The 15,152-nt window shown below is 39.4% G+C and overlaps 1 protein-coding gene across 1 annotated transcript; it reads right to left on the bottom strand.

The window, feature by feature from the left end:
• Positions 1-8,241: 8,241 nt before the first annotated feature.
• Positions 8,242-12,265, bottom strand: LOC117810791 (aromatase). The gene is made up of 9 exons (XM_034680753.1): positions 12,023-12,265; positions 11,765-11,915; positions 11,507-11,661; positions 11,195-11,359; positions 10,967-11,081; positions 10,751-10,862; positions 10,459-10,621; positions 9,995-10,236; positions 8,242-8,700 (listed from the first exon to the last, which is right to left on the bottom strand). The coding sequence occupies exons 1-9, from the start codon at positions 12,216-12,218 to the stop codon at positions 8,443-8,445; spliced, it is 1,557 nt and encodes a 518-aa protein (XP_034536644.1). The 5' UTR covers positions 12,219-12,265; the 3' UTR covers positions 8,242-8,442.
• Between the last annotated feature and the right edge of the window lie 2,887 nt (positions 12,266-15,152).

Raw genomic sequence — 15,152 nt, 5'->3', positions numbered from 1 at the left:
CAGATGCAGTTGATTAATTGCCATTATTCCTTGGATTTGGCAGTAAACTAAGCAACAACAGAATCTTTGCTGATCCTCATTTTTTTACAGTTTCAGTAACAACATACAGAGAGAAATGTATCATACAAAGGAAGATAAACTGTCAGAGTTTCCCCACCCACTCACTGCAGAAACATATTGTGTTTTGAGTACCAACAAACTATAAAAACATCTTACTCTCTCTCCCACAGATGTAAGCAAAAAAAAAAATACGGGCATTCTGGGAAGTGTTTGATGTAATCACTTAATGAATAGCAATTAACCACAAAATATCTCCAAGGCATCAAACATGAAAGACTGGAGATGTGAGAAAAATGAAAAATCATCTGAGGATGGGTTTCTCTTTTAATCAACTTAAATGACCTTTCCTCTGTGTGGCAACAGAGAGCTGAGAATCAGGAGGAGTGGGGGGCAGGTGGGCGTGCGGTTGGTGGTCCGACAACAGTTGCAGGCGATACATCTCCCAGGTGTGGAGCTGACTGTTGCTCAGCATGAGCACTGGGCACCAGATGGCATTAGCCTGCCTGCCCACTGCCCCAAGGCTCACTTATCATCCACTCAGTGTGTGTATTTGTGTGTATCAGTGTGTTGTGTGTGTACCCTCCTTTACAATATTGCACTGTGAAAAAGATATGTCAGTGTTCACAAACAAGCTGAGCCACTTTGGTCCAAACAATAAATCTGCAGGTCTCTTAAACCTGAGTGTGTAGGTGGTATGAGCATGAATATGATGTTGGAGATGGATTGAAAGCAGTAAAGTGAATCTACAGTATCATGTTTTTATGGAAGAATATATCTGCTAGTTTAAAACATGATATTACCACAACAATAATATGATCAATGATACTTCACAGAAATAAAAAAGCAGGATTTAGCCCCTCTGTGTCTGATAATGAGCCCCTGAGTTTCAACTAGGCCACACTTATTCCGTTTCTGACATAACCACCAGTGTGTCTGTCAATATGCCCTCAATGGTGTGAAGGCTTTTATTTTGTTAGTAATTTTTTCCTTTCTTACCACAAGGTACTGTTAAACCTACTGTGACTCTACTTGATGGGAAAAGCTCCAACCACAATGCACTAATGGCAGATAATGACCACTGAGGAAAGAGGAATTCTAATTCAGGGCCACAATGTAAAAATACTCCAAAGCAAATTCAAGTCCTGTGTTCAAAATCTTACTGAAGAATGATAAACCTCAGTAGATCTCAAAAGTGTTATCAGTAAAATATCCAATTCCACATTCATTCATTTATGTACTTACTTAGTTGCTAACTGCTTATCTTCTTTCTTACTAACATGCTTCCTTGCTAGCATACTTTGCTTACTTGATAACATTCTTACTTGATTACTTACTTACTTGCCCAACTTCTTACTTACTTATTTTCTTACTTACTTACACAGATTTGTACCTGCTAGCTTACTTTCTTATCTGTTGCTTACAAGCTTCTTACTTACACCTTCTTGCTTGCTTACTTCTTTACTTCCTTACTTTCTGGTATACTTGATTACTAGATCTACTTACTTACAGATTGGCTTTCTTGCTCACTTACTTTTTTTACTTGACTACTTGCTTATATTTGTTCTTACTTTCTTGCTTGCTTTACGTATTTACAGACTGACTGCCTTACTTAGTTACTTATTTAATTACTTATTAACTAACTTGCTTACTTACATTTTCTTACTTGCTTACCTGCAAACCTACTTACTAACTTTCATACTCAGTAGCACTTATTTACTTACTTACTCACTCACTTACTTGGTTAGTAGTGTCCTTGCGTGCCTTCCTCCTTGCTAACTTCATATAAAGGATTCTATTAGTTATGACTACAGTAACAAGTATTCTTCCTGTGGTCCACATTAAAGAAAATAAAAGGAAACATATAAGATATCTTGATAGGCTTTCATTTATGTTGTACATAATCTATTTATTATTTAGTAGAATAATTCATCATGTCTGTCCTTGGCAGGGTCACTAGAAGCACTGTGATTTATGGACACATTGGGCTGGAGGCAAAGTACACTTTTAGTAGGTCACCTACCTATAAACAGACTAGCATTCAGACTTACAATCAAAACCACAGGCAGTCATGATGAAGCACTATGTTTAATAACCAGCAAAGAGCTCCATTTAGCAGTTTTGACTGTAATGGATTCTTAATAGCATCCTCTATTGTCATGTTAAATTATTCTCTAGGAACTACTTAATTAGATTAATAAAGTGGAGTATGAGGCCAGTATGTCCCTCTGGATTGTGGTGAAGTAGAAGTAAGAGTACGATGGTGGGGGTTTTACCGCAGAAGGAACTGAAACTCTAAACTTGAGTATTTTCATTTGTTGAACTGGGAAGAGCACACAGTTTGTTGCGTGCAGAGTAAAGTTACATAGTTAATAAGTTGTGTTCTTTTATGATGAAGGATGTGCCACTACCACCAGTTGTGTCTGTGTTGACCTCTCACTACATAACTTCTTCTATAACCTCTTAAAATGTATAAACTCAATACAAAGTTGTTTGATGTGATTCAAATGTTCAGTTTATGCATAACTTTCTTAAAGTGTGCTAGGATAGAATTCCTGAGACAATGTTTTAATTATTTCCAGACACTTTTTATTATACTAATGCTTCTTATAACAATTTTAAGCAAAATCAACAGTAGGGTGTAGATAGAGAAATATATCAGCAGAAATAATGAAAAACAACAGCTCTGACTTTGAGCCTCAAACTTTAGGGCAGGCTTCTTTTGGAAATGTTCAGAAAGGGGATTTAAAAGGAAGAAGAAGTCTCCTCTGAAGTTTCCTTACATGCACATGGGCTGACTCTGCAAAGTGTTGCATGAGAAAGACATGTAGTCAGAGCTTGCCTGTGATCCAGTGCCTGGTGCTGGCAGAAAGCCTTACAGTCTGGGCCTCCTCAGACAGACAGACTGACAGGCATAATGAAGGGGAGATTTACTCCTGCTTCAAGGGGAGCCAGGATCCGTTTTTGTTTTTCTGTTTCATTCTGTTTTCTTGTGATAACCAAAGCTACAGAATGTGCAGTCCATTTAAACACAGAGTATCCAAGAGGCTGAGAGAGATTCAAACTGAAGTGTCAATGCAGACTGTAGGAGGTGACATTCATGTTGACAATATACCAACAAAGGAGAGAGGTGTATATTTCTATGTTGACCCTTTCTGCAAGATGTTTCCATGGCAACCTAGGTTCTGTTTTAATGAAGCAGTAATCCAGCAGGGGACTGAAACAGAGAGACAATATGGCCACTGGCATTTGAGAATTTTAGCACAACATAATGTGTGTTTTTGTGTGTTTGTGGGCGATGAACAGCATGTAGTCAGTCAGATTGTCAATCAGAAATCAGAGCACGAGGCAGGACCAGCTCAAGTTTTTGTGCTTGGAGGCTCTTGTGTCTGAGTTATTTTAAAAGCTGACTGGCATCCTGCCTTTATAAATCTGTCATGCCGCAATAGCAATAAATGGAACGAAAAGGAAAATATATATCATGAGACTAACAGAAACCACAAATGAAGAACTGTGGACTTCCTTAAGAGAAAAAACAGACTGGGCATCTTCACAGACATACGTCAGATTCTGCAAAGCAAGCTGTTATAATTCCTTGAAGTATTACAGTAATGTTTCATGCTGGTCCAAGTGAAATGCAGCTCCATGTGGAGGACTTGAAATATGCATGTTTTCTTTGAGGTGCCCCACCTTTGTAAAGTGTTTCAAAGTATGAAAACTTTCACTTTAAAAGATACTGGCAAGAAAAAACTGCACCACTGTGACAGACACTGGAGCAACCTTTCTGCCAGGAGCAGACAAGGCTGACACAGTTTGAAACCACAAGTAAAATTCAATTCCCCTTTGAGAATATTTCCTAGACTTACACACACACACACACACACACACACACACACACACACACACACACACACACACACACACACACACACACACACACACACACACACACACACACACACACACACACACACACACACACACACACACACCACAGTCCACAGTAGTAGACATGAAGAGAATATACCACAGATCTATTTAGCAGATGCCCTATCTCCTACAGTTTGGAGCTGAGGAAATATATTAGCTCAGTATTTACCCTGTAGCCTATAACACAGTAGACCTCCACTCCTCTGCAAACTGCCTGAATTTAGAAAGGCAAAAGAAAAAACAAAGACACATAAACTTTCAGTGTTCATAATGCAATGGATATAAAAGTGATCACTGTGTTGAAAACAGTCTAAACATCCATTTGTCTTAGCCAGCAGTCAGCAGTAAACATCCTCCAGCCAAGATGTCCTTCTATGGCTCTTCATTGTTTACAGTCCAGTTGGTAACTTGAGAGGCACGTGCGTTCAGAATAAAAGAGAAGCGAAATGCTCTCCTACACATGTGCCTAAAAGATAAACACTATTCAATTCAATTTGCTTTATTGGCATGGACAAAGACATGTTGTTGCCAAAGCACATAAAATTCATACACATACATTACATATATATTCGTTACATATTATATATATTACATATTTTATACGCATTAATGAACGATGGTGTCACCCATACAGCATAGCTCAATGTCCTCACTTGATGCGGTATGCTCATAAAACCATCACCTAAAACCAGATATTATGGGATGGTGCGTCCCTCAGGCTGTGACAGGCAGACACATATTTAGCAACCAGCCTATCTTTTCTTGATCTTTCTACATCCCCTGGAGTTGTGACTGTTAATCTATATCTCGAGGGTCTCAGTTTCACTGTAAATAACAAGTTACACAGAAGCTCCACTCTGGCTTACTTCAGTGGTAAAAGTGGTAAAAAGTTTAACACTGGCTTCCAGCTGGGTTGTCACTCAAGTTGAAGTTTTTGATCTGGAATGGATTGTTAACCTCACTTGCATGCAGATTTTTGTTGGAAGAGAATAAATGTCTTTTGTCAGATTAAGCACCGATGGGAGATTGTGTTCTGGCTGCTCTTGCTCTATAATATGGAATATTACTGCCTGGATATTCCAAAGCCTGCTGATACATGACTGGTCAATACTACTCTGGCAACACATGTACGACAAACAGAAACCACAACACCCCCCTTACGGAAAAATCACATTCTCGAGAACAGTTTCTATATTTTTCAAGTAGAATCCAAAGAGATTAGTCCAACAGTTTATGAATTATATTCTTTTAACTTGAAATCAGGTCAAACATCACTCTTGATTTTCAACACTGTCTAAAATGTATCATCTGACTTGGCCACTTTAGCAACCAGCTAACTGCAAAACAAATGACATTTATCATCAAATTGTCTTTTGTTGGACAGTAACTCTCAACAGGTTAAACTAAGATGGTGATGATGATAACTGTCAGAGTTCTGATTGTTGTTTAATTTCTTTATCATTTGTGTGTTAGATTTTGTTCTTGAAAGAAAGATCCAACTCTCATTTCAGACTCCTGAATGTCTGCCAGTAGTATCACCTCACTTGCCCTTCCCCTTCACTCACCTGCTCTCCATTACCTGATGAGCTCTCCTGCTCACTTAGTCATGCCAGTCCTCTGCCAGATTGTCCTGTGTGTAGACATAGCTCTGTATCCTTCTGAATAGATTTAAACCTACTTGGTTTGGATTTTTGCCTCAGCCAGACCTCCTGAATCTATGTTTGCTTTCTATCATGGAAGTAAAGACCGTGAATCTGACTGCTGAGTCGAGCGTTTGGTTTCTTTTTGCTATTGAATTGTTACACTAACACTAACACTGTGCTTAATACTAGCATGTTAGAGTTGTTATTGTCAGCATGCCTCTTCACTCATTAATGTGTCGAGATACAGCTCAGCTGAAATGGATCAGAGACAGTAGATTGAAATTAAAGAGGAGATAGATAGATAGATAGATAGATAGATAGATAGATAGATAGATAGATAGATAGATAGATAGATAGATAGATAGATAGATAGATAGATAGATAGATGATAGATAGATAGATAGATAGAAAGATCAAAAGAAAGAAAGAAAGATCAAAGAAAGAAAGAAAGATCGAAAGAAAGAAGGAAAGATTGAAAGAAAGGTGGGTGTATTAAGTGATGGTGATTCAAAATGACAGTATTAGGCCTTTACTGGTGGAAGTGATAATTAAAGCTACTGTTTACCCCGAAGCTACTCTTGCAACACAGTAGTAAGTGCCAACAGAAATGACAGATGTTGTTGGAAGTGGCAAATCATAATTTGAACAAATACAGAAAGCAAAGGGTGTTTTTTTCCGTCAGTGTCAGCCTTCTTATGTGTTGCGCAGCAATTTAGTTTGACATTTGTTGTAACAATAGACTGACAAATATTTGCTTGATGCATTTGAGGGTTGTGGAAAAACAAATTAGTAAAAGAGCAACATGTGACATTTGTGAGAAACTTTGCTGAAACAGATTAAGAATTTGGCTGCAGTTTTCTGTGTTGGCTTCACAGAAATCCATCCATCCAGTATATGTACAGTTTATCCCATTAGGGGTCACGTGGGGTCAAAGCCTGTCCCAGCTGTCATGGGGCGAGAGGTGGTGCACACCCTGGAGAGGGCACCAGTCAATCACAGGGCTAACATATAGCCTTCCAAACACACCCAGAATCACTCTTATGGGCAATGTAGAGTGACCAGTTAACATAATGAGTATGTCTTTGGATTGTAGGAAGGAGACAGATTATTCAAAGAGAACCCGTGCATGCAGAGGGAGTACATGCAAACTTCATGTGAAAAGACCCCAGCCAGGATTTCAACCAGTTTTCAGCTGTACAGTAGCAGTGCTTACCACTGCACCACTGTGCAGCCCTTTACAGAGCCTGTTGTGAAAAAAAGATGCTTCCCTTGTAAAATGTATGAAATATATCTAGCATAGTGCAGTCAGAGCTACCGCAGTGTATGTGGAGCATTCTTTCTGAAAAAGAGGAATGGGACTGAGGTTAATGAGAATACAGTGATTCATTCCTTATTTCCCAGGACACCTGCAAAAAGAGCGTCTAATATACACAAACAACAAAGAAACACAGAACTCTACAGAGAACAACATCTAAAGCATACAACCACACTTTAATGCAGGCTGTAACACAAGGTGTGGGCACACACAGACATACACAGACACGTACACACACTCAATAATCACACAAAATCGTGTTGCTCAAATGGTGATTCCATCTGTTGAAGATATTGATTAGCATACCAAGCACTTAAACGTGCGTGTTTTTTGTCTCTGTAATCAGCACAAGCAGCTCCCAGGTGGTTGTGTGTCAGTGAAACTGAGACAGACTCTGATTTTAGATGTATCACTCTCTTGCGTTAGGGATAGACAGCTGACGGGTGACAGCTGAGGGAGAACTGCATCACACAGCTGAAAATCTTAACAGCATTTATTTTCTCTTTGCTCCCTGCTTAGTAACTCCTGCTTGTCTTTCCTTTCAAACACATTTTTTTATGTAAATCTCCTCTGGTCTCTCAGCATGATGTGTCCTTGTGTTAAGAGAATGAAAGCAGCTCTAATCAAGACATTGGAGGGTGAAATGTAATGCCAACTTGCCTAAAGGCAGAGCAATTGAATATAATGAAAAAGCTGGCTGTTTCATTTGGCGGTGAAGACCACATCATTGTGGTATCATATGCAGCAGCAGTGCCCTCTACTGGCCAATATTTATAAGTACAAAAGTTTAATAAATTACATTTTTTTTAACTAGTTTTGCATCCAATCGGCACAGAGCACTTTATTTCTCCTCTTCATTTATCTGTTGCTGTCCAAGATGGAATTTACTTTCAGAGTAATATTTTAGAAACACTTACAAAGTATTTGCTTCTTTTTTAGTTATGTGCAGACACATTGAACTGCATAAAATCAAAATAATGCAAAAAAACAGATGTTTTAAAAGAGCTCAAACAGCAACAAGTTGTTTTTGAAGAGACCTCCTGTTAATTTAAAGGACAAAATATAAACCAAGCTAATTAAAGCAAATACTGCAACAATGAATAAACAGTAAACGAGAAAACGAGAAAATAAGAAAATAACTTGTGGTTTGTTGGTTTAGGAGATTATAAAAAATATTTTTATGATACAATTTTTACACTGAAGGTCATTTTCTTGAAAATGGCTCTCAAGTATTTTTTATGTAATGATATAGATATTCAGGAAGAAGGCCTACACCGTAAAAAGACAACAACACAATATTGGCACAACGTTTTAATTTAATGTCTCAATGTCAATGTCTTTACATACATTTCATATAATACACAATAGTTCAAATAGACACAGCATTCTGAAGTACGTCACAAAATATAAAAGTCAGCTTTATACAGTCATGAAACATGAAGTAACGATATAATACACTTACAGGTACAAATAAAGAGCACAATGCAGAAGAGGGTCTCACAGAGTTTCCCAGCTTCCTCTCTGCCTCGGTAAGAACCTCATGCCGAGCGGCTCGTTCTCCTCATGGTGCTCCACAGGCTGCTGGGACAGGTTGTTGGTCTGCGGGAGGCCGTCCAGGGTCAGACCCTCGTGAGGGCAGACTGAGTACCGGGACAGCAGCGTCACCAGGATGGATTTCATCATCACCATGGCGATGTGCTTTCCAACACACGCACGAGGACCTGAGCCAAATGGCTGGAAGTAACGACGAGGAGCCTGAAGGAAGACAGAGGGGAGAGGTATATAGACTGAAAACTGTGTCCAGGGCATAAATATTAACAAATAAAGGAAATAAAAAACACTTAAAACTTCATATAGCTCTACATATTATATTCAGTGAAACAAGCTTTATTTATAGGGACTGTGGTGGTGTGACTGGTTCATTCCAAATCAAATGTTGCTATATCTTAATGGCTGCAAATAATTATCTACCATAACTTCACTAAGAAGCTCTGTCTATGAAAACCCAGTGAAAAGGTGAAGGATGAATAAGGAAACACAGAAATATTGCATGTGAAATATCTAGAACTGTTGAGACTGTTTGGGACTCATTTGTCGTAAGAAAACAGTGTTTTTGTTTAACTTGAAGTAATCTATTTTTCTTACTTGTGTGTCTCAGTACTACGGAACTCTTCATGTGACATTTGAGGAAAAAAAGGTGTCTACGAAATAGTTATTGTTAATCATCTCCATGCAGAGACATTTCATTGTTGCGTTAGCTGCCTTCAAAACGTGTGAACGTAGGCGTAGACAAGTCAAATTTTAGAGATATGCATACGCAGAACACAAATATGTGACACTATTTTGTCGGTTTTCTATTGAAGTCTGTAATTTAATAATACATCCTGCAGTGATGCAACTCCAGCTTTTTTTCCACCGTTGCGCACGCGCTCACATAAACCCAAGCACTCAACTAAAAGCGAAATGTGTCACAGTTCTCAGGCATTACCACGAGGGTCATCGATCACATATAGATGGTTCCATTACACATACACTAACAGTGTGTGGCCGGATGCGCAGGTGGCCATCCGCATGTGGCGCATGGGCGCACAGCGCATCACTCTTCAATCTGCTGGATCATACAGCCACACACTGTGAGTGTTTGTAATGGAACCATCTATGAGTGATCGATGGCAATTGCGGTAATGTTTGAGGATCATGCTTAATCTACCTTTTTTGCGTTTGAAAGCTTGTGTTTATGTGGGGACGTGCGTAACGTTGGGAAAATGCTGGAATTACATCCCAGCAGGATGTATTATTAACCTCTTTGAACTTCAGTAGTAAACACTATCATGTACCAGTGCTCTACATCTGCATATATCATAAGTAGGGGTAGTCCAAAGTCCAAAGTTTTCACGTTTTGAATGCAGCTAACGGAATGATGAAGTCTCTGCAAGGAGATTACAAGAACTATTTCGTGGCCACTATTTCTTCCTCAGATGTCACCGGAGGTAGGGCTCTGTATCTCAGAGATAGACCAAAAAAAGTAAAATGAAATTCTTTCACTTACATTTTTTTCAAAATGTTCCAGGCTGAAGTCATTGGGTTTGAGGAAAAACTCTGTCCTGTGCATGTGGCCGGTGTTCAGTATGATGTTTGTTCCTTTAGGTACTCTATAGCCCTCTATGATGTCATCCGACAAGGCGCGACGCATGGTGAAGTCCACCACAGGGTGGAAGCGTAAGCATTCGTTGATGAAGCTCTCCAACAATGGCAACCTCTGAAGGTTTCCGTTCTGAAGCTGTCCGTCACCTACAGTAAGAGGATGAGGTAATAGAGCTGTTATGTTTCTGAACAACTTCAAGAAAACCTAAACCTTATAATCTTCATATTGATTGAATGCAAAGTGCTCTGTTGACATTTTCCACAAAACTTGGCCGTCTGTGTTTGTTCAAACCAATCTGTCATCTGCAGGAAATCAGCCAATATGTGAATCTGACTGTTTCAAAAATAAGTATTCTCCTTTCTACTTGCCAACAACAGTGTCCATCTCCTGCAGCAACTGCAGCTCCACATCAGGATGTTCTTTGAGGAGCAGCAGCATGAAAAAGAGGCTGATGGACAGAGTGTCAGGTGCTGCGATCACCATCTCCAACACACACTGCCTTACATTCTCTGCAGACAGCTCACCATGGCTCTGAATACACACACAAATACAAACATTATGAGCTGGGTTTACCATAAATGTATTTCTGACCAGTGATTAGGAAGAAACGACTAAAAAGTTTGTGCTGTTCTTTCAAAACATACACACTCTGAGTCTTACCTGAGCAAAGATGAGCTCAGCTGTGAAGTTGATGTTGTCTAGTTTCTCTGCCTGCTCCACTTCTCTCCTCTTCTGCTCCACAAGACTCTCTATGGCATCTTGCAGATCCTGGCTGTAAGGGAGTGGATATATGATGCACTATGTTGCACAACCAAAAAGACTTGAATTGGCTCATGCATTAAAACACATTTTACAATGAGTGCTGGAGTGACTCACGCTGCTGTCTTGTGCCTCTGGTGAATCCAGTCTAACTTGAAGTAAATGTCTGGTTTGATGAGCACAGTCTGCCACGTGTCAAAATACTTCTCAATCTTCAGCATCAGCTCTTTTTCTGCACGCAAACATAACACACACGTCTAAAGGTTTGTTTGATCCTTGAAGCAATGCCCTGAGTTACGACTTGCTAACTTAAACAAAGTTAGGAGATGTCTGCTGCCTGCTCACCATTCACAGGAACATCCAGGAAGAGTCTGTTGGAGATATCCACCACGGTGCAACGCAGCAAATTGATCACGTCCACATCATCCAAACTGTCCAGATCATCTAGGTGACTCTGAGTGGATGAGACACAAACCTCTACTGCCTGCTGCAGGCCTGGACCTGTCAGCGCTGATACAGAACATCAACATTTATGAGGTTAAATGTTTTGCATTTCTGAAATCAGTGCAAAAATACTTCAATTAGTAGGTTTGCCAGGCTGATTTAAGATTGTTAAAGGTTACTTGAAGGGTCTCTTAAAGCAGATAGAAATGTTACCTTTAGTGAAATAGGTGCGTATCTTTTTCCACAAAGGCACATTGTTGTTAAATATGATCCCTCTTTCATCCATGCCAATGCAGCTGAGGCCTCGCTTGCTTCCAAAACGTGAAGTGTAGTGGCCACTCTTCAGGACGTGGTGCACAGCTGATGACCTTGTGGTGAAAAAAAGACAAGAAGAAAACAATAATATTTACAACTAAGGTGTTGAGCGGCTATTTTAAAACTAAGTTTACCGCCTCAGCCAAGAAAACTGACCTGCTGAGTATGAGCGTCTCCTCTCCATTGATCCAGACTCTGACAATGTCTCCATACTTGGTGCTGTAGTAGTTAGATGCTGTACCAATGCCAGTCCAGATAAATCTTAAATATGATAGAAGTGGACCCAAACCCAGATAGAAAGACGGGCCTGTTGAGGAAATATACACACAAGCTTCTATTAAATTCAGTAACGAGGTACAACCAGGAAGATAGGCAACATAGAGAAAGAACATTGAGAGAACCCAGGGAACCTACCTGGTACAGATCTCTTGTCCTTGTGGTTCCACGCAGCAAGCAGCACAAAAAAAAGCAGAACCAGGGTCCTGGTTGCCATTGACACTCCCTGCAATCCCACCACAGTTGCATTCTGGGACATGTAGACCAGGTCTTTCACCTCAGCATCCAAACCTACAGGACTCATGGTCCGTTCGCAAGCAGAGATCAGATCCATGAGAAGACAGATTGGCCACTGTACTGAGAGATGAAAGTTGCTTCATGAAACGTGTCTCTGTCTTTATACATGCTCTGAACTGGTGACGAGCTAGGTCAGGGTGATGCAAAGTCACAACACTGTGGAGAAAGGTAAACAATACAGATGAAGCCTTGAGGCGCTGGACTTGTGCCAGCGTGTGCCCTTGGGTGTACAGGATCCTGAGTTGTATTTGACATTTTGGTGATAGGAGACAAGTTTGGCTGCATCTTTGAACATCAAAAGAGTTTGTCTGGAAATCCATCAAGAGAGCACAAAAAGCCTGTGAGCATAAAGGAGAGCCAGTGTTGTTATTGTTTTTATTGTCACAGCTGTGCCTCTACAACTTCACTGAATTCTCCACCTCTTCAAGAAGAATTCAAACTCCACTTTTCTTTTTAATTTGCCCTCAGACACGTTCACTAATCACCACCCTGCTCATTCCTGTACAGCTTTGCAAATCCTCTGTTATACCAGTTGTACATATTTTGTACAAATATTGTCATCATGTTTTATTCACAAGTGTTTATTGTTGTCTTACTCTCTTTATGTTCCCTGACAGAAGGAGCGCTCATGTTTTATTAGCTTTACTTTTTAATTCTGCCTCTGTGTTCATTGTTTTTGCACCAAAACACAGAGACGGATTCCTCAAACTGCATGGTATTAAACCTGATTCTAAAAGAAGAGAAGCTCAAATTGAATGCTGCAAGTACAATATAACCAGAATACGGGAAATACATTTTTGGCAGGTTGTTTTAAAAGATGATTTAAAACTTTTAGCATTTGTTGTCACACATGTTCCTTCATCAGACGGCCAGTAGATGGAGAAGCAGAGATGTGAGGTCAAATCTAATGTCACTGTTATGTTATTGACTGTTATGGGAACACTAAAACCCATTTTGCCCATCTTGAGTTCAAACCACCATTAAAGCTGGGTAGTTTGTAAATATGGAGGGGAGTTTGAGCAGCTGGAATGGATATGATAAAAGTGAGATTCAAGTAATGATTTTAAATGCAGTTATCATCTTTGTGCCCGAGAATCAAACTGTGATTATTTCCGGTTGATAAAAGAAGGAAGTGGAAATCAATACAATCAATAATAAATAAAACAATAAAATCAAGAAATTAAAGTTGTTCATTGTTCATTGTTCATAATTTTTAGCTGATGGTTATCCTTTATGTTTTTTTAAGAGACAGGTCAGAACTAAACTGAGGAGCGTGTCGCACTTTGTGAAGTTATGTTTCAATATAAGTTTCATAAAAACTTAAAAGAGTTCTTTGTTAGCACCTCAGCACCACATTCTCATAAGAATCAAGGCCCTGAATCTATAGAGCCAGACACTGAGTCTGTTATGAAGGAGGGCAGGCTACCAGGCAGCCTGTGACTCGTGAATCTAGGACTTTAATCTCGCATCTACAAGTTTATTCTCTAAAATGTACAAGTTTATTTTGTAAATAAATATAAATGTAGATAAATTCCTCTTATGACTTCATCCTCATAATATCACAACTGTATTCTATTAAATGTATGACTTTCTCCAAATCTGTATTTTTTTCTTAATTCCTGAATGTGGCCCCAAGCTTTCACCATACTGTTTCTATTTAAAGTAACTAAAATGAAGTATAAAGACTTTTTATCAGGTGTCTGCAGAAATGACAATTCATCTTAGCCTCTTATTGTTTCTATTGACATAAATATCTATCCATAACAAACCATATCTGTGTTTCTTGTTTGTGACTGACATATCTGCTTCAGTATTTGGTACAGATTTATAAACTTTTTCTTTTTTAAACTAGATCTTCAACAACTACGTAAAGACTTTTAGAAATACTCATATTTCATGGTCTTGTGTTTACTCTTGGTGAACATCTATACATAAACAGACCCAATACAAATCCCAGAAAACACCCCTAAACCCCTGGGACACATAAATAACTTCATGATTTAACAAAAGTTAAATAACGACGAAATCAACAAAACAACACAAGCACAAACATCCCAGAGTGAGAGGCAGCAGGGCAGCAGTCCCGACTCCATGTGCCTCTGTCCTCTGAGGGCAGCTCTGGGTTTTAAACACCTGGGACCAGGTTCCTAACTGTCAGTCAACGAGTTCTCCTGAGCTCAACTAGAGAGAGCGAGGAGGAAAGGGAAACATACAGCAGTAACAGTATTATAAATATTAATTCAAGCCTGCCCATCATTTGTTGCATTTGTTTTATGTGAACTATAAACTCAGTGAACTGGACTACTTTCTACTGATTATTTAGTCCATGCTGCTTTTTTTCTTCTTGGTATTTCATGTTATTTTGCAATTCATGACAAAGCCAATGCTGTGTCCATATCTCTGTCTTTGTTCCACTCGCTCTGGTTCAGTATAAAGGACTCTGTGAATTCACCCAACGCCCACACCCAAGTCCAAGAATGTGCGTCGCTGAAATGATCGACTGTGTGCTGAGGCCCTGCCCGGATAACGCTGCCCTGTATGATGGCTTGGACCTAGATTGTTCTGCGTGATTAAGCAGAGACCCCCACCCCCACCCCCAGTGTTTCTCCTGACACACAGAAGTTAATGTAACCTCCTCTCTGAGCTCTGTGTTGTGGTTTACCACATCTTTGTCTTTGACACTTGTGAAGAAGAAATCTGAGGAGAAGAAGATCTTAAATGTCAAAACATGCATCGTGTCTGAGCAGAGTTCATGAAGTCTTCTTTATATTTCATTTTAACATGATTCCCTGATGTCATCTTCATGTTTTTTCATCATTGTTTTGTATATTTTACAATATGTTTTGAAAGAAAAATAAGTGACATATTGGAGGGTTAGAATTTGATGATGGACAGCCAAAGTGGAACCGTCAGACTGCACACTTTATATTTTGTGATTTGTCTGAATAACCAATAAGGCATGATCTCACAA

The sequence above is a fragment of the Notolabrus celidotus genome, chromosome 3 (genome assembly GCF_009762535.1).
Source record: "Notolabrus celidotus isolate fNotCel1 chromosome 3, fNotCel1.pri, whole genome shotgun sequence".
NCBI lineage: Eukaryota > Metazoa > Chordata > Actinopteri > Labriformes > Labridae > Notolabrus > Notolabrus celidotus.
Note: the sequence above shows the minus strand (reverse complement) of the source record. Positions and strands in the feature narration are given on the sequence as shown.

Excerpts from the sequence above, each read along its gene's own strand:
- LOC117810791 (XM_034680753.1), bottom strand. The coding sequence starts at position 12,218 with ATGGATCTGATCTCTGCTTGCGAACGGACCATGAGTCCTGTAGGTTTG. Across the intron at positions 11,082-11,194 it reads CCTGGATGTTCCTGTGAATG|AAAAAGAGCTGATGCTGAAG; the intron begins GTGAGCAGGCAG and ends GTTTGCGTGCAG. Across the intron at positions 10,622-10,750 it reads CTGAGCTCATCTTTGCTCAG|AGCCATGGTGAGCTGTCTGC; the intron begins GTAAGACTCAGA and ends GTGTGTATTCAG.